Genomic DNA, 23,244 nt, shown 5'->3' with positions numbered 1-23,244 from the left:
GACTGTTAAGGTGCGACTTTTTGGCCAAGACACAGGTGATGCGAGGCAACACAACAGTCGGCCTTTGTCGCTGCTAGTTCTTTGATGTTGGTTTGGCATGTCTGGGACATAAACCAAACCAACAAAGGCAACAAGTACTAGCCAGTCAGAGGGACTGGTCATGCCTTCAGTAGATCAAGCAGTAGATGCACGCTTCCTTCTTTGTGGCAGGTGTAGTCGGCAGTCAGTTCAGTGTTTGTTTTGTTTTCTCTTAGAAACAGCATCCTACAGTTCACACTAGTTGTCATTATTGCAGATGTCTGACATCAGTGTTATTGTTGATGGTGATGTAATCACGCACACATGCACGCACGCATGCACACACGCACGCACACACACATTTCTTATTGATGAAAAATCCTCAATAATGTGCAAAATAAGCTTTAATTGTTCTTTCAAATACAGTTTGTGCTTTTATAAAAGCATCATCCAACATTTGATTTAACAGTTCATTAATACAATAACACAGTAAATATAATATGTACAGAGTTTATACTTAAACTATAAAATGACTTTAAATAATTCACGTTTTCTCACCTCACACTATCTAACAAATAGAAAGCAGATCAAACAGTTGAATGCATTCATAAAACAGTCGTCCAAAACATACTTTGTGCTTATATTGTTACATCATCATGTAACCTGGATTATCAGGAGGTAATCACAACAATCTACTGAAAACTCATGAAGCAGCAGCAAAGTATCTTCACTGAAAAGTGAAATATGACTCCACAAAACCAGGAAATAACAAAAGTTAATCACTTTCATAGAAAGAATTCACAATTTTCTTTACTTACAGCAGCTGCTGGGTGTGAAAATGATCATAACAAAAAACGAGGCATAACATTAATATACTGTACAATGGCAAAGTCTGACAAAAACATCCCGCAAAGATCAGTTCATCAAAAATAGTTGTCTGCTATCAGTCTAACTAACTAAATCTTCATCTGGAAAAATACTTAATACCAAACAGCAGCAGTGTCTAAAGTACAGAAAGGACTTTTTTTTTTTATAATTGCAGTGATGCAATTATTACCTATGAGCCAAATATTTCACATTCTTTTCTTTATAGCACAACAGTGCAAAATCACTAAGCTACGAAGACTATTAAAGAGTGAATAAGGCCTTAAATGGAAGAAAACAACTGCTATATATATTACCTTGTACTTTTATGACAGCTCACGAGTCAGAGAGCGAGAGCAGTACAGTCAGTATTTTTGTTTCACAGCGAACAGTGGCCAGTTAAAGCACCTCCGCCGCCTGAGTAAGTGCTGAGGGAATATATTCTCATAAAGCTTTGTAACAGGAAAACTATGCAAATGGTAAGAACAATAACTGATAAGTCATACTTTGGCTGTGGTGCGTGCCAGAAGCTGACAGAGTCTTCAAATACACCTCCTGACTGTAGCTCAAGCACAAGAGCACAAGACCATGAAGGGAGTAAGCTCAGAGTGAGAAGATGATGTGCATTAAAAGATAAGGAATACATAAATATCCCAAACTTTTTCCCCTAAAGTGGAATGTGTCTAAGACAATATCGAACTATTCCAGTAGCCTAAAAACTGACAATTACAAAACTATCAATAATATAAGCCAGTGCGTACAGACGTAACTGTTCAGTTAACCTGATTTCAAGTATTTCACTGAAACATTCACATCAGTTTAAGTTACAGCAGCTCCTCAAAACACACCTCAGCGATCGGCTGCCTCCAGTAACAGAAGGAGCTGAACTCTGGGCAGCTGAAGGTGGCGTTGTGTTGTGAACTTCGTAAAGGGAAAACGTGCTCCACCAGCTCACTGAGCCGGCTGTATCTGTGAAGCAAAAAAGCAGCGATGGGAACAATAAACATCTGTGTGAGAGAAACAGCTGACCGGAGCAAACAATGACTTCATCGATGCTTCCATACTTACGATGTTTTATTGCCTTTGGCCTGCTCCAGGATCAACTCCCCTTTGGGGTTCACTGTGAATATTCGACACACGGGCACGCCCACTTGCTTGTAGGCAAACACGTCCTTAAACACAGGAGGGAAAGAGTATAAGGATCGTTGTCAGAGAAATGGTATCTAACGGAACAAAACATTACACCTCTTTTTCATTAAAATATAATCTGCTGTGATGAAGAAAAGTGTGTGATGGTGAGGAAAAGATCCAAACTTAAAATGACACAGTAACAACAAGTTAACACTTACGTTTTCTCTGTTCCCAAAGGCTGCATAGAAGGGATGTGTGTTTGGGAAAAACAAGTTCTTGATGTCTGTGAGGCATTCGATCTTGAACTTCTCTGGCTTTTTTTCGATGATCTCTCTAACAAGAGAAATACAAAAGGATTGCAGACTTTAACCTTTGACCTTTCACTGCTGCTGCAGCTGCCTAGTTTAAATTTAGACCATTTCAATCACATATGACCATTTAGAGTCAAATAATGTCCAAAATGCACAGAGAGAAACAGGTTAGTGGAGATTTTGGTTTTCCAATACTGTTCAAGTCTGTCTTTAGATGCTGAACAGTGCAGGATGATGTGATAACTAGTGTGACCCACACTGAAACATTTACAGTCCAGCAAACAGAAGACAAAGCAGATTTGCTGTTATTGTATTGGGATGAATTAATATCTCAATTTTACGACCTTTATACTTATACCAAGTCTCAGAGGCAAATATTGTACTAGGGTGCTTTCACACCTGCACTGTTTGGTTCGGTTCAATCTAACTCAAGTTCGTTTGCCCCCTAAGAGTGGTTCGTTTGGGCAGGTGCGAACTCAGCAATCATACTTGGGGGCGCACCAAAACAACTGGACCAAGACCACCTCTTCAAGAAGGTAGTTGTGTGTATGTGAGTATATGAATTCTACATCCTGTGTCCAAAATATGTAAAGCCACTGCCCTCTACTGTTTGAAACATGCTAATGCAGTTGAATTTTGCTGTTGGATCTTCTGGTGGCAGGTTATGTGTATGGTGGTAGCTTTTGTCACCAACCAAACCTCCGTCCTTCACTTCACAGCAAGAACGTGTGAATAGTCGTGCCTTAGTCCCTGCCTCTCAGCTGTCTATGTTGATACTTCTTCACGTTATAGACAAATTTCCAAAATAGAGACACTTAAGCCATAACTCTGAGATTTAGTTTCTCTTGGCGCTAAATAAACTCTAAAACCATCACCACCAATGTCAGAGATCTGTTAATGCTGCATCATCCTTGGTCAATCAAAAGAGGCTGATAAACATTTAGCACTTAAATCCTGTAATGAATTTAACTTGTGCCTTGCCTTTTCCAAATAATGCTACTGACTGAAAAAATAACTTAGAGTAAATGTTCAGGTAAAGGATTTGTTACCTGTGGAAGGCAGAGAAGAGGCTGCTGGGAGAGAGCATGAGGGGTCCTTGAGGGAGGAGAGTCCCTCTGTCGTTCACCCAGTGCAGATATCCTCGGGTCATGTCAGCCATGCCGATTGCTCGGGCCGAACAGTACAGGAACTTGTAACCATTCCTGTAGCAGTCAGATGTTAATTGATGGATTAAAAATTTTACTTTAACTAGAGCAACTTCACTGTTGGTCATCTTTAACACTGAGAGAATAGTGATCAATCTGGATCTTACTCATGCACTGAGTGGTAAAGCTTGGCGATGCCTTGATGAGTCCAGTCTTTTCCGAGCTGAGGCAGAATCTGACCAAACACATCTGATCTGTGAGGGGATAATTAGGGTACTCAATAAAAAAAATAATTTCACATTTTTTCTAAATTAGATTGAAGGATTTTAAAGGAATACTTTACCTCACAAGTGACCATTTGTATATCAGTTACTCACCCTGTCTTCTGTTTAATTCATGAAGAAAACTTTGTTTTTACCACATGGCTCTGGTGAACGACGAATCCAAAAAGTTCTTGATGAATTTAAGTCATTAGGGTCCACGTTTAACCACAGAAAAACTCTATCAAAACATGTGTTTACAAACTCTCACACAACTTGTGCAGTATAATCCAAGTCCCATTTTTACAGTCATATATGCTCAGTACTTCCCAAACAGGACAGCCCTTTGTGACAGGAAAATGAACTGAAAGTGATACTTATCTATACTCTTTACAAAGCCAGACTCCATTTATAAATCATTTTACTCAGTCATTTTTACCTCACTGAGCACAGTAGCTGCTGATTTACCACTGCCTTGATCAGTTAGTACATCTGTGTTATTAAGTGACTTTGTTGAATCTGAACTAACCCTTTAAAACACCAAAGTCACACAATAACACAAACTAAGGAACTGATTTTAACGGTGTTAGACCAGCAGCTCCTGTGTTCAGTGAAGTAAAATGACTGTTTTTGTCAATGGGGTCTGGCTCTGAAGAAAGCATACATATGTCTCACTTTCAGATCAGTTCTCTGTCGTAAAGGGCTGTGTGTTTGGGAAGTACTGAGCATTTGACTGGATAAATGAGACTTGGATTAAACTGCACAAGGTGCATGAAAGCTTGTAAACAGATGTTTTGATATAGTTTTGCTGTTGTTAAACGTGGCCCCCTATGACCTCAATTCACCAAGCATTTTCTGAGTTTTTGGAATCTTTGCTCACAGAGGAGGCATTAGAGAAAAACTAGGTTTTCTTCCTTTATTTAACATAACACAGAATGAGTAACTGATACACAAATGGTCATTTTGGAGGTGAAGTATTCCTTTAAATCTGCCTGACCTGCCTCAGAACAGTTATTTATTATCGCTACCTAAGAATAAACGTAATATAATTATGAAGAGGTGCATATTTAGACTTCTTCTTACTTGGTGATGGTGCCATCGATGTCAGAGATTATGACCTTGTCGTCCCAGTTCCACAGGTAGATGGTGCCCTCGCAGCGACATGTCCCCTGATACTGAGTGGTTATGCTGAAAGTGACATCATTAGGCCCCTCCCTCAGCTTCAGGCTGGCCTGTAAGAGACAGAAGATGAATGGAGTTTAAAAGAGTATGCAGATTAAGCACTTTATCATCCTTTTAAGACTGTACAACTATTGGAAGAAGAAATACAGTCACTTTTTAAGGCAACAGGGAGTCAATAATGGTATCTTACTGTTACATACACAAAAAATAAACAAAATAAATGAAAGCTCTGCTCTTCCCTTTTAGTTCGACTTTTTTCACCGGGCTTCATTTGACATTTTCAAATAAACAGCAGACTGTCTCTGACTAATTTTTTCAGTGATCACTTGTCTTACTATCTGCTCAGATGACAGACGGAGGGACTTCTTGTAGGAGTGACAGGGCGCTGGTGCTGGGCCCTGTGTCTGCACGTGCTCAGTAGGCGGCAGAGCAGGTGCCACAGCGTTCAGCTCTTTAGTCTCATCGTCGCTCGACCACTCTGCTGTTTTTTGCCTGCAGGAGAGAATACAGTCTGAAGAGAGACCAGCAAACAATTGCAACTGAATTCAGACAAATGTACATCAAAATAAGCTCACTAACAAGACAACACACTGACATAAAGCCATATTTACAAATGTGTGATTCAGGGTCAACAAGACAACCCTGCAGAATCATTTACAGACACTAGAGGGCAGCAGACCTCATCATCTGCCTGTTACTCTGCTTTGTTAAAAATTAAATGTGCAGAATCTTTTTGACTTCTTATTCTACATAAAACCTACATGTATCTTTAGTGATGTCTAGACCAAACTACAAACTCCCAGCTGCCTGGCTCAGGCAATATTTAAAGTTGTTCTCCTGAATTTTCTGTGATGAGTTTATGAGTCATAAAATGACAGCACTGCTCTCTGACTAACATGCTAATCCAGCCTGTGTGGGACATGTTTACCCAACACTGCTTGTGTTGGTGTGTGACTGTAGTGTTGTGAGGAAGCCACAGCTTTTGTTGCTGACTCACTGTGTTTCTGGGGCCTGGTGAAGGGCAGGGCTCTCTCTGGATTCCTGTCTCTCCAACTTGGTCTCTGATGATAACTGAAGAGAGGAGGAGACACCATCAGCCACGTTGTCATAGAAATGCAAAACAGGGATGTTATGGTTACTGATGCATTCTGACAGCCTGTTCCTCATTTGACTAGAATCATTTACAATGCAAAGTCAGACTGACGTCCATGTTACTGTAAACACACAGATGGCTGAGTCACGTAATCAGTACCTGCTTAACGCTGCTCTTTCTCCAGAACCACCAGCGTCCAGACTTTTTTGGCATTTTCTCCTTTACCCAGGCCTCCTCTGTAGCCTGCCATCCAGATAAATTATTCATGTTTAAATAGATATGTATGAGCACATACTATATAAGATCCAAGAGTACACTATATACACATTAGATTGAGAGGATACCTTTGGCAAGTTCTTCTGAAAAGCCTGCATACTTAGTATCAACGGTGCGGCCAGTGTCCAGTTATAATACCTGGAAAAAAAGGTTTATTTAGCTGTAATGTGCATGTTATGTCATTATTAATAAAGATATACTGTGCAGGATTTTCCTACAAAAACAAACAAAAAAAACATCATGGTTTTGCTTAAAATTCACACAGGAACCAGCAGGCTCCCAGGTGAAAGTCCAAAGTTTGTTGGACCCATCCACCTTCTGTCCCACCTGCCTATATGGACTTTGTCACTCTTTATGTTGTGATAGTTGCTGGAGGCATTTCAAAGTGCCACTAACCTGGGCATATTATACCGACGTAACGGGTGTCTGTCTTCATCCGTGTCTTACGCTAACATCCACTGACAAAGGGGCGGTATTTGACGACTTGGGTTGTCACCCGATGCCTCTAAAACTGATGCACCCGGTGCTAATCATATCATCATGAAAGGTGCCTCTTTGCATTGGTCTTTGATGCTGAAATCACTGACAAAGCAGTTTTATGTGACGAGTTCAGAGTGAGAGTGGGCTGAATATCGCAACAACACCAAAACCAGAGTAAATCTGGGGCTGGCTTTAACTTTGGTTTCAGCTGGAGAGTGTGTTTACAAACAGTTAGCAACAATCCTGCATAGTATATCTTAAATGAATCATATTAATTAAACTGTGAGTCCAGTGACTGTGAATTAAGGAGGAAGACTCACCTGTTTGCAATTTTCACCACCAAATTGGGATTGTCAATGATTGCTGGATTCTCTGCAAATTCATTGTAGGTGATGATGTGCTCCATGAACTTTTCTGGAATAAATGGAACATAAAAGCCTGATTGTAGATTATGAAAATTGCTCATAATATTAATAACATCATCAGGATGCAGCAGCTGAGAAGCAGGGCAGTCAAAACATGTTATGCATCCTGCTTATTTAATCCTTATTAACAGTCATTCAAAGGTTTATTTGTCACATAACTTAGTAATATGATTGGTGAAATGCAATGTGGTGCTCTAATGTGCTAAAAACTAATGATTGGAGAAAAGAAATATGTATGCTATTCAAGAAAGAAATTTATAATATAGGTCAAATAGTAAAATGTGTGTATGACACAAGTGCAACTACGCAATGATTTATCAGGCAAACAGACAATAAATCTCTTTTTCCATTTGCAAGATAACTATTAGAATCCTGCAGTATAGTGTAGTCAGCTGCTGCTTTCAAAATCTACTTTCCAACCTGTATTCTTTTTTTTTTTAAAAAAAAGAACTAAAAACTACATTTTCCAAATGTAGCATCTTCTGATTGAGACATGTTGCATATGCAGATATCACGGGCATTCTTTGGACATGTGTACAGCATTCAAAAGGTGCGTCTCAGCTGGGGTTTTTACTGCAGTTTGTGACACAGGGCCTCTTGCCTTATAATAGTCACCTCGCACACACCACCGAGGCAAAAGTTTGCAAGACTGCAGCAAAGATAAACGTCCAAAAGAAAGGCCCACACCCACTGTTAAACATTATGAAAGACTTGGATATCAACAGGTTGACTGTAAAAATTATGGACATAGCTACCATGACGTCACCCACTGGTTTGTGAACTCCCATTTTGAAACCTCTGATTTGGCATTCCAGTCGTCGCCATCTTGGTTTTTTTGAGCTAAAACTGGTCATATTTGGACGAGAGATTAGAGCTGTGGAGAAGCAAGGGGTGGATCTAACTGACAGAGGACACTGCCTGGCCACACATTTAATTTTGCTTAACTTTAAGTCATATAAATATTCACTCCTTATACAGTTGTCATGAATGTTGAAATTAGTTTGTACTTTTCTGTTTGTATCAGGCTGTAAATATGTAAATTTCTGCTGTTAAGTTGGGCACTTTAACATGGGGGTCTATGAGGATCAAGCCAGCCTCAAGTGGCCGTTCAAAGAACTGCAGTTTTTGGCAATTCCACGTTGACTTCATTTTTCAGCCCTGGAGGGTGCTGCTTGGTTTAAGGAATAAAAGAGGGGGGCTGTGTTCGCACAGTTGAACGAGACATGTGAAGAGCTTAGTAGAAATATTGTCTTTTTCAGTTAAGGGCAAAAACTGAATATCTTGTGCATGTAACATAGTCACTGTTACTGCAGTTGGTAATTGCTGCTAATATTACCTTTAGGGATCTCTGAGTTCTCAGCAACGCCTCCACACAGCGACAGGGTGACGTCAGGCAGGTCACCAGCAGAGTCAGACAGACACTCGGTGCCGCTGTCTGCTGCTGCGCTGCCTACAGACTGGGGGGACTGGGATCCAGAGCGCCTCCCCATCTCAACCCAGTGTTTAGGAACCTGCTCAGACTCACTGAAAACACACACAGACAATCTGATTTCACTCAGCAGCAACCACTGAGTTGCATTAACAGTTGCAACCATACAAGTAGGGCTGGGTATCATACATCAGTATTTTTAGCACAAACCCAACTGTGGGTGCACAGAACAAGTACTGAAAACTGTTAAGTACCAGAAGTTGGAATTGAATGTTTTGTCATACATATTATATTCATACTGTACATAATTAAATACCTGGATTCCCAGGTTTGTACCTTTTTGGGAAGTACCGGGCAACAACGTCAGGTTCAAGTGCATTCAGGTCATCCAGGTAAATATCTTCAGGCCCCTGATGTTGGCTCCTCTTCCTCACACCTTTTATAAAAGCAGGAAAAGAGACGCCTTCTCAGAAATCGCTGACTTCATTTTTTTCCTTTCCACTTCCTTTTCTTTGCATGTGAATGCAGCGCAGCCCCAGACACAGAATATAGACTCAGAAACCACATCCTTCCTGTTGACATTCACTTACAACATTCACACAGAGTGTATGTAGAGTACACTCACAAAATCTGACGTTTTACTGAAGACTTTCCCCACGTCATTTCAGATGCTACATAAGAATTACTGAACCATTAGAATTATAATAAGCCTCTATATAAACTGTAAACATGTCAAAGGCTGATAGAATTAAAGGTTTATAGCCTATTTTAAATACATTTATTTGTTTGATTCCCCCCATTCATTGTACTCAGTGACTGATAATTGCTTTTTTCTCAAAAACAGGAAGCAGCTGCATTCTTTATTTTTTGGTAGCCTACAATCTTCCTATTCTTGCCATAATTATATTATCTTGAGATATTAGGGAGAGGGCAGTATCAAAAGATTTCCAGTCAAACAATACCTGCATTTAATAGCTATCGCACTGAGCTGTCAGATCCCCGACCATCCCAAACCCCCAAGGGAACTTTCTGTTGCTGCCGTCTCCAGAGCCAATCAGTTCAACATCCCTGTTAGCACGCGCTAGCATGTAACACCCAGACCTTTAATGGTCCCAAGAATCTCACACAGACACTGACACAACTCAACTCTGTCGATGAACTCATAAATAACCGTAGAGCTCACACACCTGCAGCAGCTACTACCCATACAGTCTGCGGTGGGGTGATGTTGAGCACGGTGTATTTGACGGAGTTAATAGTTGGACATGCCAAGATGCCACCAAAACACCCTGCCCTAAGAGCATAATTTCCATTCCAATAATTTTCATACAGCCCCTAAGACGATCCTTTTTTTATAGAGAAACAGAACCAACAACTTCTGTATTTTCAGAAACCTAGTTATAAAGGACGTTGTGTTACCTCTCCTCTTGGCAGGGGAGTCGGTGGCTTTAGAGGAGGCGCCTGATTCAGGACAAGCTGCTGCCGAGTCTCCAGCCATGTTACTGCCTCCACTGGCAGCAGAGCCGCTGCTCCTGCGGCTGGGTGGCGAAGACGTCCACCTGGTCTTGCGTGTGTTTTTTAGGCTGAGGTCAGAGTTCGTGGAAATGGCCTCAGAGGTAAAACTGCTTGACATTAAATCTGAAATATCCTGCTTGTGCTTGGTAATGTTTGTATTGCACGATGAAGCTTCAGGGGGCTGTGGTTTGCAGCTGCGCTCATCAGCTTTGATGGTCCGAGGCTCTGGCTTTACAATACTGCAAATGGGATCAGTGGCTCTCTCTTCGTCCCTCTCCTCCATGGCTTCTGTGCTCAAGATAACCCTGAAATGTGTGTTCTCAGAGGGAGTGATGGTCAGCGTCTTTGGCTCTGATTTGTCCTTTTTGTTGACCTGAATGCAAGAAAGGCAAGCAGGGAAAGCTTAAACATACGTGCATGCATTTCCGAAAAATTTCACCAAGCCTCTACATATTGAATAAATGAGGATATGAACTTGCAGTTCAACCCTACCAATCTCCCCTCATCTCAAAGTTTAGGCCAGACCCTACAAGTCTAGACCTGAGCCTTACCCTGGTGGATTCTGGAAACTCTCCCCAGGTCCACTGAATGTGGGACTCGGCCCTGAGCATGCTCTCTCCCGGCTTCACCATCAGTTCAGAGTCACTCTTGGGCGACATGGGCTCCGACATCTCCCTGCTGTAAGCAAACACCACATTTCTACTGAGTCAGCGGTCATGAAGTCACGGGAGCGATTTGTTTTACTCAGCCCTGCCTATTTTGATAAAGTGGACTGTCTCATTGTTTCCCTGTGCTTGTATGAACAATGTAAATATATGATAGGACAGAATGAGTGGGTGGCGTACGCAGTGCAGGGGGACCAGTCTCCATCAGAGAAAGGGTAGCTGTCCCACTCGAGGGCAGTAAGGGGGGAATGTTGCCTGTGGTCCATATTGTCCTTCATCACGGAGAGTGTAGATCCCCTGAAGACAGGAAACAATGAAATTAATAAAAGGCTTATGATGAATAAGAGATAAAAAAACAGCTTTTTCTACTTACCGTCCATTGTGCGTGTTGTGCTCCTCATCTGAACTGAGCTCACACAGCTCCAGCTCCCCGCCTGCAGGTGTGCTTTGCTCCTCTTTGCGTGGCTCAGCCTTGTGCTTCCTCCTGCGTCTCCTCTTCTTTTTCCCGGCTGTGCTGAAGCAGGGTGGGAGGTTTCCAGAAGCAGAGTCTTCTGGACTCAGAGGCTGAGTGTTCTCTGCTGCTGATCCACCACATCTGGGGTCCCTGCTCCAGAGCAGGGCCTCTTCTGTAGGGATGGGCGAGGTCACCAGGTGGGCTGGGACAATCTCCTGTGTTGAGATAAGAAAAACCTTTATACACCGGCCTTTAGACACCAGGGGTGTTTTATGGGGGTTTTTTCACACGATTAATTTGCACGCCAGTGAGCTTGTCTACACCTGGTATTAACATGTATCTTGGGTGAACTGATCACAAGTGGACAGTGCTAAATGGAAATGTAAACGACCACAAAGATGCATTTTGATCTGACCACTCAAACCCCTTGCTGATGTGGTCTGAGATGCATTTGATCACATATGTTTTGTGGAGTACAAGCCAGTGTGTCTGTGACAATGACTCTGTCATCAACACAGGACATGGTGGTTCTTTTTCACTCTATAACTTGCCCATTTTGTGACTAGTTGGAGAAAGTGTTGCATGGCCATCCATCGCTTTGCCCTCTGGAAGGAAACCGACCAGCTGTACCGACAAAACCGCTAATGTGACTAGCAAGCATGCTAGTGAGCAGCTAGTGGAATTGTGGCTGTAACAATTGTGCATTGGGCCCTTTTGAACTTCTAGCGTCGATGCATGGTGCTCGGATCATCAAAACGCATATTAATACCAGGTGTGAACAGGCTCAATATATGGTTTCTGCTGCACAAGTATAAATCCTGCTTTAAGGGTCTACAGCTGCTGCATGCTGCTGTGAGGCTGTTGCTAGCCACAGTTATGCTTTCAGCTAAATGCTAACATCAGCATGCTAACATTCTGATGTTGCACAGGTATTTGTTTACCATGTTCACCATCTTAGCTTAGCATGTTAGCATAAAGAAGTGTTTCATGTTGTCATCACAGTGATTTATTTCTACTAGTAAACATCACTTTAGCGGAAATTCAATATAAAAATCTTTCATTTATCATTATAAACTGTTGAAAACTCACATTGTGCTTCTCCGTCTCCTGCACAAAAAAGGCCTCTCCATTGTCTCCAAGCTTCATGTGCAGCTCCACAGGCTCCCCATTGATTTCTATGTCAATCTGCAGAGTCAAACAACACAACTCTGTACAAAGCTTTGCCGTGTACTTCACCACATTCTCCTCAGTTGGCTTCAGGTTTTAGCAGACGTTAATGAGGTCTGCTTATAGCAGTAAAGCCCCATATGCATGTACAACAAAGCTTATGGACAAAAAAAAAACTGTGCCACAGATTTACCTTAAGATTTAGAGCTAAGCCACAGAAAAAAAACAGGGAACAGCTTGTACAAAAGCTTGCTATTTTCAGCAAATGCCACCAGTTTCTGTGCATGTGTTAAACAGACAAGGTTTGACTCAGACCTGGGCTGCCTGGATGGAATTAGGTTTTTATAAAAAGGTCAATATGATACAAGTAAACACAGTATGTAGGCTGTATGCACAGCAATGCTTTTTTATCTTTAAATAATCAGAAAGGTTAAGGAAATTACCTAAATATACTGAAGGTGTCTGCAAGATGCTGACATTTTACAAGCGCTCGAGATTAGTCTGTTTTTTCCTGCTTGGTTCCTTAACAATGACAAACATCCTTTGATGTCTCCTCTGCCACGAACAGATGACTTCCTGCACCGTCTGACTCTCCTGAGAGCTTTTTTTGAATGGGTTGAGAATAAGAGGTTGAGAATAAGAGGCTAAATTGAGCTTAAGTCTGTCTATCCCACCTTAGTCCTCAGCTGACAACTACACAGTGTCTATAAATAGAGAGAAAGGGCAGTCTGCTCTGAGAGAAGCAGAGTGTGGATTGGATGGAAGTGTTCAGAGAGCTTCAGAGGGAAGGAGAGGCGCTGAGGGCCACTAGAGAGCTGGAAAAAGTATTGTGCAGCTATCCCACAATTTACTGCATGTTACTGCAGAGTTTTGATTGCAGGATGAGTGAAATATGACAATGCACTGCCACTGCAATAAAGGTAGGGGGGATTTTTTTTAAGGTTTTGAGGTGGAAAATCACTTCAGTTGCACAATTAATCAGGCATTACTTTTCATGTTCTTTTAAAGAATTAACAATGTGTGTGTAAATCATTGCCTCAGAACTTTTAGCTAGTAGACTCAAAACTAAGCATCCAAAATTCAGTCATTATGATCATTTTTTGGGGCACTCACTACTTTCTCCCTGGAGCGAAGCACCCCCAGTTTTCCAAAGCGGACGTGGAAAGGGGAGCACTGGAACGTCCCATCAGGCTGTCGGACCACAATCACGTCGATGCAGCCCGACAGAGTGGCCTGATTGAGCCCCTTATACAGCTCCTTTACTGTCACCAGCACCTGGCCCGCCAGCTGCCCCACGTAGTTCATGGTGTCCACCTGTCAATAAAAACACACTTTATTAAATGGGGCATTCAAATTTTAAAATGCGTCAAACATTTATGACAAATGGCATTAAGGGATAGTTTGGATTTCTTGAAGTGGGGTTGTATGAGGCACTTATCCATAGTCAGTGTATTATATACAGTAGATGTCAGTTGGCATGCTCCCAGTTTGGAGAAGCAGGCAAAAGTTCCAACACTGAGGCAAAGCAATGCACTGCTGTGGATGGGTCAGCAGCAAAAAGTACTTCACATCAATATCAGTGTAAGTGTATGATTTATTCAAAATATATTCACAGCTTTACCTCAATGTCAGACAGCAATTTCTGATGGGAAATGAAACTTTTTATATCACTCTCTTGAAAGCCAGACTCTGTTGAGAAAAACAGTAATGTAAACTCGCTGAACACAGGAGCTGCTCGTCTTCTGCTGCCTGGATTCATTCTTTTGTTTGTGTTATTGTTTGGCTTTAGTGTTTTAAAGAGTTAGTTCTGATTCACCAAAGTCAATCATAACACAAACTATTTAACTGATCGAGGAAGCTGTAGACCAGCAGCTCCCGTGTTCAGCGAGTTTAAATTACTGTTTTTCTCAGTGGAGTCTGGCGGCTTTTGTGCTGTCTGACAGAAAGGTACAACGGTGATAGTGTTCTCAATATAGCATACACTTCAACCAATACTGATCTTTATAAGGTGGGCCCTTTTTTTAAGCTGCTAAAATACATTTTGTTGTTACCCCAGTCCACAGCAGTGCATTGCTAAGCTTCCATGGTGGTACTTCTGTCTGCTTCTCCAAACTGTTGGCACGCCTACCACCATTTCCTGTAGATAATACACTAATTTACAAAGCACCTTACACAAGCCCGCAACAAAAAAAAAATCCTAACTGTCCCTTTAAATATAAATTAAGGTCTTCTTTATAAAAAGTAGGAGGTAATCAACATCCGCAAGAATTTTAAGCCATAAAGTTATAAAATACTAAAAATAATATGAGTGTTTGTTAGGAGGAATAACAGTTGTTTTTTCTTTAATATTTTCATCATTTACTGTGTGTACCTGAAATCCCATTCCACCCAGTTAGTTTGTAGTTTCTCGCCTACCGAAAAGAAAAAAAGACTACAATCCTGCGGAGACTATTTTCAGGAAGTGACATCAATTTCTGGGGGAACTTAAAGGAGTCAAGTTGGGTGAGCATAAACCTTCACTCATCTTTTTTCTCATGTTTCATGATTGTCACACTCTTAAAGTTTCACCCTGTCAGGTTAAATTCTGAATTGTGTTCTCTGTTAGGTTTATGGACCAATACAAATATACTATACTCTGAGTGCCTGAGATTAGCCAATATGTTTTCCTAACAGTTAAATGCATCACTATCTTTTTTATAACAAAAAAAAACCATGAGAAATAGCCTACATCTTTTTTATCATGAAGTTATGAGGCCAGAATTAAGCTGCATAACATAAATGACCCAGTGAGCCTGTATTTAAAGACAGTATTCTGCATTTATTAGCTCCTATAACAAGTTAAAACACACCTGAATCTCTAGCAGAGTGAAACCACACACTACTTTCTTTCTGCGTCTTACTAGGTCAGTGTCCCGGCAGTAAGGCTCCTGTTGATCAGAATAGTCTGCAAAGGAAATGCATGCCGGTCCCTAAACACAGTGGCTCTGTCCCATTTTCCTCAAAAGAGTCCTGAGCTGACGAAGACTTAATCTGGCCCTCGACTGCACCAACAAGGCTGCTGCAGACCAGCGCAGAGCGGACAGTGTGTGTTTCTGTCTACACATAAACCCACCCCAAAAATCACAATTTGGGCCAATATAATCAGCCACTTTAACTCTTTTTAAACTCACATGTCACTATTTTCACTATTTTAGCACATCACTTCACTGCTGAGTGTTCCACCAGTTTTTTAATGCACCTGGATTCTCTTGATCCTCCCTGTACGTCGGTGTTTGTCATATGAGTGTCATTATGTGCTCTCAGCTGGGCTCAGCATCTGTAATTACTGTGGAGGGCAAAACACCATTTTCAATGTGAGCTCAAATATTTTTCAGATAAATGTTTGAATAACTGACCTATGGACAAGGACTTTTCGTGTGTGCGTGTGTGTGTGTGTATATGCAGCCTGAACAATGACACCACAACAGTGTGTTTCAGTATTTAGGACAATGGTTCACACTGACTAAATCAGAGCTGCATACCAGCTGGATGGACTTTGAAACCATTCAGGCTCAGTCTAGTATAGCCATGATAATTAACTCACCATCAGGTGACGACAGTGTGTCACCTAAATGCTGCTGATTTTCATGTGATAACAATATCATAATATAAAGAAGATATGTGGAGATAAATACTGGGAGATTTGTCTGCAGATACACTAAAGTTTAAACATTTATGTTATTATCTATTAAAGGGTAACTAAGGTACTTTTTCAACCTGGATCCTGTTTTCACATGTTTTTGTGTGACTAATGAGAACAATTTTTGAAATTGGTCCAGTATTGAGGGCTGTCCTTAATTCACCCAGTTCAGTGTGAAAATATCAGGAGAGAAGCGAGAGGGAGGTTGGACATCAGAGAAGTGGCAGGGGCAAACAGGGTGTATAGAGCCACCATATTTTCACATCTAACTGGGTAAATTGAGGGTTTCTTTCAACCAAACCAGAGTTAGTGATCGTTGGAGCAGTGAAAAGACAAACCAAGATGGTTTTTGTGAGTTTTATTTTGTTTCTGTGGACTTTGAATAAAGTGTGTTTTATGAGGTTAAAATGAGTGAGTTTGGCGATAGTGATTTCAGGGCACAGACTGTATAAAATAATGGCCATAACCTCTGTGACATCACCCATTGTTTCGTGGACTTCTGTTTTAAAACTTCAAGTTTGGCATTTTGGCTGTCATCTTGTTTATTGGAGCCAGACATGACCACATAAGGATGAGAGGGTGGAGCTATGAAGGAGTGAGGGGTGGATCGCACTGCGAGCCCAAGGACACTATCCATAGGCAGCTTGTCACTCAAGGCGACCAAGTTCTTAATTATGCATAATTGCAAGTCTTAATAAAATGTAAACAGGTGAGTTACATGAGACTTCACCCCCTGTACAGTTGTCATGAATGTTGAAATCAGCTTTGGAGACGAAAACCATTTTTTGTTCCAGGCTGTAAAGCTCTAATTTCTGCTGTAAAGTTGGGCGTTTTAACATGGAGGTCTGTGGGGAAGGACTCACTTGTGGAGCCAGCCTCAAGTGGCCATTAGAGGAAATGCAGTTTTTTGCACTTCCGCACCGAATTCATTTTTCAGCACTGGAGGTTGACGCTCGGTCGAAGAAATAAAAGAAGGATGCTGTGTTCGCACAGTTGATCAAGACATGCAAACAGCTCAGTAGGAATATTGTCCTTTTCAGATATGGGCAAAAACTAAATAATTGCTCCATGTAAACACAGTCACTGCTACAGCAACTGGTAATTGCTGCTTCATTTTTTCAGTGCTGGAGGTTGCTGCTTTTTTCAGGGCTGTTTCTAGTTACCAAAAAGGATCTTACTCTTTTACAAAAAGGTCTATCTCTGTAGGGATCCTTTCTATAATTTGCCGGACAGTAAGAATAACACTCTGAGCCTGTCAGAGGCAAAAACAAACACTTTTCGTGCTTAAATTGCAGCTTGTATCACACCTGTCGGCTGCAGCCCTCTTATTCAATACCGGACCACTTTCAAAATATGTTGTTCCCATTAGTTACTTAGACACAAACACATGGGAATGTAGGATCCAGGTTTGAAATTACAGAGTAACCCTTTAAGGTTTAATATGTCTGGTTGGTGAATGTTACAAATCAATGAGCAGGATAGCTTTATGTTAAGATTTGATTAACAGGACTGTTGCATCAGTGTAATCAAAGTATCTTGATTTGTAAGACGTGATAAACTGGATTACAATAGAAAACAGAATTCCCATCTGGTCATTTCATCAATTTTTGAGAAAATTCAAAGTATTAGATAATGTCACAAAATAAAATTATTTTTACTGTGATTTGTCCATCCATTTATACATTATTGGCCACCTCCAATAGAAAGGTCATCAACAGGTGTTTGATTTGGATTAGAAATCAGGTCAATTAAATGCTGTCTTGGCTACAACAGGCCTCAGTTAAGCATAACTCACTCTGCATATTCAAATCGAGACCTCACCAGCACCCCAACTCACCAGAGTCCAAGGGGACTTCAGGTGCAGCCGTAGGTCCTGCTGCTCTACAGGTGACCTCTCTGAGAGCTCCATGTCACCCCAACAGGAGCCTCCTCTCCTCCCCTGTCCACCTCAGCCAACCTGCTCCTGCTCTGTGCAATGCAGCACAAATCCTAGGACCTATTGTACCCCTGTGACTGAGCACAAACTCTAAAGGGAAATTTCCCCCAGCCTTTAGCCCTAAAACACTTACATAACCTCTTTGTAACGGCCCTGTCACCGCCAACTTGAGTCTGAAAAGTCTCTACAGAGACCTTGAAACAGCCTGAGGGAACATTTTAATCTGCTTCTTTAAATAATTCATAAGTCATTTACTCTATAATGCAAAAACAATGACAAAGGCCCATTGAAAGCTCCATTTAGCGTGTGATGTAAAGCCAACCATACTGAGCGTATTTAAGCATGCTATAGTTGTTTTGCATTAGTTTCTACGCCGAGGTGAAGGTAAAGCTGATAGAGATGCAGCTGTTAGAGGTCATGAACTAAATTTGACCAGTTAATACTCAAAAAGTCACCCAGATTCCACAACACTTCACTTAAAACTGCAGATGGCACAGAGGAAAAGTCAGGGGATCACCAAGGTTAGGATAAAACATCTGGGATCATGAATATATGAGCAAAATGACAATCCACCCAAAAGATGTTGTGATATTTCAGTCTTGACTAGGGCTGCACGACATGAAGGAAATATATGATAACGACATTGAATATTGCCATAAAGATATTACTTGTGATAAATAAACAGATATTAAAGTGTGCTTAATTCTGCCTTTCCTTTGCTTTCAATAAATTGCTAAAATTTAAATAAAATACAAATCCAAAAAGTGCTTGTTGAGTTAAAGGTCCAGCGTATATAATTTAGGGGCATCTTTTGGCAGCCAGAGAACATAATAATCATAACTTTGTTTTCTTTAATCACCGGAAAGTAAGAATCGCTGTGTTTCCATTACCTTCGAATGAGCCGTTTATATCTACATAGGGAGCAGGTCCTAGTTTGAGTCCATTATGTTGTACTACCATGTTTCTACAGTAGCCCAGAATGGACAAACCAAACACTGGCTCTGGATAGGACCATTCACATTTTGCCTTTTTTTGTCAGCTGCTGTAGTTCTCCTACATGCTTGGCACACTGAAGAAGTTTCAGTTGGTTGCAATGTTGCAGCCTCACCACTAGATGCCACTAAATCCTACACACTAGACCTTTAAAACAATGAAAGACATTATTCTAACATTCCTTTATCAAACAAACTGAACACTGAACTTAAGACAAAAGGCATCAATAGAAAAATAAGGGTAGTTACATTTTTAAGTCCAGTTTTCTGTTAATACTGTCTTTAAACTAACTAAAAAAATCCTTGAGTGCACTCTTTCGAGATGTGCTTATTGCCTTAGCAGCCAAAGTAGTAGACCAACTGAACAACATTTCCATCCCTACAGCCACGCTGCTAGCATGTCTAAAAATGGCTGTTTAGTGATGATAAAGTCGCAGCTGTAACTCAGTTATAAGTAATGCGACAAAAGGTACTGCAGGCATTCACTGTGTTCTGCCACCAGTTGATAATAGTTTCCCACTGTGTTCCTGTAATGTGCAGTGGCTTTCCCCTCCAGTGAACCACAGCACATTGTAGAGTGAAAGTGCGATGTTCATGTAATGGACAAAGCAGAAGAGTCTAGATGAGAGTCATCAGTCGTGATAACAACGCTGCACAACCACAGCTCTCCAGTGAGCTGACTGCACTCTGTCTGTTTGATCTACACATCACGCCAAATTTAGTAAAAGCCTCGACTCCCACAGCACTTCATATAAACCCCTCTGCTACAGCACACAGACGAAGAGAGAGAAAGAAAGAAAGAAAGAAAGAGACTTTTGGAGCTGAAGGTGTTGTATTTCCTCATTCACAGGAAGCAAACTGTAATAACTTCATAGTTTTAAACTCTGTAGCTTGTCTTTTAGGTCCTTCTCTGTGCTACATTACTAAATGCCCAGTACTTAATGATTACACATCCAGCACAACCAGATCTCACGACACTCTGAGGGGGCCTTAAGAGGTGTTAATCCTGTTTACAAGATTAGGACAAATCTAGCTTTCCCTGTCTCGGCACGTTTGTCCCGCTTACTTTACGTCCAGTGTCCAACGTGATTCTGCGTCACTCACTGTTGTTCTGACCAACATTGTGTCACTGCAGCTTTTTACTTCAGCCACCTGACAAATCTAACATCACAAGGGTTTTCATTCAGCTAACTGTACGCTGATAATGAACCTAGGGCTGCACCTTGCAGGTATTTACTTTATTCAGTTAATAATTTAGTCCATAAAGTGTCAGCCTAACAGTCCCAAACATCACAATATTGAATATATAATTTTATAAAACAGAGAAATGCAATAAATCATCACATTTAAGAGCAGCAACCAGAGCATGTATGGCAAACTAATCATTTCAGCATTAAATGCAGCCTATTATGTATGGGTGATATGGTCTCTGGGAAAAATATTAATTTGGATATCTCCACATTCACTGGTTTATCAGCTGTATTGGTGACTGTAAGAAGGAAAAGACAGCAGTTACAATTTGAGGTGTGTTTGAGGGGGTTGGGGAGTATCGTGATATTTTGCATGGCAGTATTGTGTCTTTACACGGATGCCACAAATTGACTTGCTCAAAAAGTCACCCAGATTCCACAACACTTCACTTAAAACTGCAGATGGCACAGAGGAAAAGTCAGGGGATCACCAAGGTTAGGATAAATCCTCTGGGGATCATGAATATATGAGCAAAATGACAATCCACCCAAAAGATGTTGTGATATTTCAGTTTTGACTAGGGCTGCACAACATGAAGGAAATATATGATAACGACATTGAATATTGCCATAAAGCTATTACTTGCGATAAATAAACAGATATTAAAGTGTGCTTAGTTCTGCCTTTCCACTGTTTTCAGTAAACTGCTAAAATTTAAATAAAATAATCTGAGGTGCGTTTGAGGGGGTTGGGGAGTATTGTGATATTTTGCGTGGCAGTATTGTGTCTTTACATGGACGCCACAAATTGACTTTTTTACTTTATTAGGGTTGTAGGAATTGACACACTTAAGTATCTCTCAAACACTGTATCCACCCTGCTGTCATTTTTATTTTATTTTTTAATACTAAAGGCAACTGTTGGTTCCTTTGGTCCGACTGGACGAAAAGAACACATAAAAAGTAAACTTTTTTATGCATATAGGTGTGTGTTCTTTACTTTTACTATGACAGTTTTCCTAAATTTATATCTTTAAAAAAAGGCAAAATATCACCTTGCACACAGTATCGCACTAATTCGCAATATATTGAACTCCTTCATCGTTATTGTATCATATCACCAAATTCTTGTCGGCTACTTAACTCAGACCTGTTGTCCCCGTTCATGGACACTTTTTTATGCCATCTAGTGGCAGTAAGAGCACCATACACTAATCCATGTAAAAACAAGTTGGCAGCCATCTCTGCCAAGTCAGTCTGCAGCCGATCCCAACACAAAAGTGAACAAGATCCAAAACCTGATCACATTTTATGGTTGAAACTTGTTCATTTATGATTAATAATGTTTATAGTTTGATATGGAAAAAAATTTGACCGATTTTAGCAACAGTAACAAGCTGAGACACTGTTAATAAGGAAGTGCTCGTTTGAGGACATTGGGACTTTATTATCATTGACAATGTTAAGTATTTTATACTTATTGGGTCCTACTGATCACAAATAGCTAAGAGAAATGAAAATATATACCAAACAAAAGTTCTGGTCTCAGGAGGATATTGCAAATACAAATTTGACTTCTGGTAGCCGACTAGAATTATAAAATCAGTTGCTTTTACAGTCCAGGTACATTACAGATGACTGACGTGAGATGAACAGACTGAAAACTTTTATGTAATTAGATAAAATATATGTTAACAAAGTTTGGGGACATAATATACAATTGGAAAAAGTTATAAATCACAGTATATCACAACATATGTTATCGTAATAGCATATCGCAAAGCGTTTAAAATTGTAATAATATTGTATGGTGACTTAGGTATCCGGTTATTACAACAGCCTTAAGTAAATACTGTAAATACTGACTATTGTATCACAGCTGAGATATGATACAGAACACTGATCACAAATCAGGGTCCTTATCTCTGTTTGACAGTTTGCTGTTTAACACAATCAGATGATAAATCCTATATACTATCAGCCACTGAGTGTGAAAACTATAATGCTCATTATGATAATAAAGATGTAGTCAAGTCTGTATAATAGCACCATTCCTATTTATGTTATGCAACACCTGTAGATGATGTTAAATCTTCAGGTGAAGCAAAGTAGGCTATTATAAAATCTATGAGGCGTTCAGGGACACAGCTGGAGGGTTGAATTTGACAAGACAGACATTTATGAGACAGACTGGAATTTTATAAATAGCAATAATATGTCGTACAGTAGTAAATGTCCGGTTTGTCTTCATGAGAAGACACAGAGTGTCTGCTAGTCCGTGTTTTATCGCTGATATCCGCTGTCACAACACTTCACACGCGACACTCAGTATCAAACAGGACTCGCGAGTTACACACCAGCCGCTAATGACTCCTGTAAAGACTGCGCTGACACATTAACCAGCATTAATACACTTCCTGTCTGTTTTTATTCATTCAGAGCTGTTAAATGAGGAGGAGGGCTGATTATATCATCCTACCTGCTGGAGTAGAGGCTCAGCCGCAGGGAGTCACACCTTCCGTCAGCTCTTCCTCCACCGGTCTGTGTGTGTGAGCTTCTGCTGCTGCTGTGATGAAGCCGACACAACCACGTGACTCTGCAGCGCTCAGTGTGCACGTGATTACAGCATGAGGACGTAAGATCAGGTTCATTATTGGGGCTCATTATTAGGGGTATGTGAGGAAAGTTGTATGTTTGTTCTCCTGCACTGTCAACCTTTGAAATGTGGAAGTCCCCTCAGAACATTTTTTTAATGAGAAATTTACATTTCTAAAAATAAAAATTGTCTCTCAAAACAAACTTGAAAACATTAAAAACGATCATTAAAAAAAATATTTTAACATCGCTTCAGTAGTCGCAGCTCTCTGTATCTGTAAGGCACAGTGACACAACCAAGAGGGGGCCACGGGGGGGCCATGGCCACCCTAATACAATTGCTGGCCCCTCCAACGAAAATTATTGGAGATTGACATTACTGTTTTTGAGAGGCTATAGTGCACTCATTTTTTATGCTAGCACAAAAGTAGTAGTAT

General features: G+C 40.7%; 1 protein-coding gene across 2 annotated transcripts; it reads right to left on the bottom strand.

Annotated features, from left to right (window-relative positions):
• Window positions 1-407: 407 nt before the first annotated feature.
• Window positions 408-22,790, bottom strand: LOC117264279 (phosphatidate phosphatase LPIN2-like). 2 transcript variants are annotated; one of them, XM_078162716.1, is made up of 21 exons: window positions 22,692-22,753; window positions 15,654-15,740; window positions 13,529-13,729; window positions 12,338-12,433; window positions 11,168-11,463; window positions 10,975-11,091; window positions 10,681-10,807; window positions 10,034-10,502; window positions 8,951-9,050; window positions 8,522-8,709; window positions 7,081-7,174; window positions 6,349-6,418; window positions 6,164-6,247; window positions 5,909-5,982; window positions 5,247-5,403; window positions 4,813-4,961; window positions 3,637-3,723; window positions 3,374-3,526; window positions 2,232-2,346; window positions 1,951-2,054; window positions 408-1,851 (listed from the first exon to the last, which is right to left on the bottom strand). In XM_078162716.1, exons 3-21 carry the CDS (start codon window positions 13,718-13,720, stop codon window positions 1,707-1,709), a joined length of 2,817 nt encoding a protein of 938 aa, XP_078018842.1. In that variant the 5' UTR covers window positions 13,721-13,729; window positions 15,654-15,740; window positions 22,692-22,753; the 3' UTR covers window positions 408-1,706. The 2 variants fall into 2 exon arrangements, with proteins under 2 accessions (XP_078018842.1, XP_033494025.2); XM_033638134.2 differs by lacking the exon at window positions 15,654-15,740 and having other exon boundaries at window positions 22,692-22,790.
• Window positions 22,791-23,244: the final 454 nt, after the last annotated feature.

This window comes from Epinephelus lanceolatus, chromosome 20 (assembly GCF_041903045.1).
Source record: "Epinephelus lanceolatus isolate andai-2023 chromosome 20, ASM4190304v1, whole genome shotgun sequence".
NCBI lineage: Eukaryota > Metazoa > Chordata > Actinopteri > Perciformes > Serranidae > Epinephelus > Epinephelus lanceolatus.
This window is presented reverse-complemented; position numbering and strand designations above follow the sequence as displayed.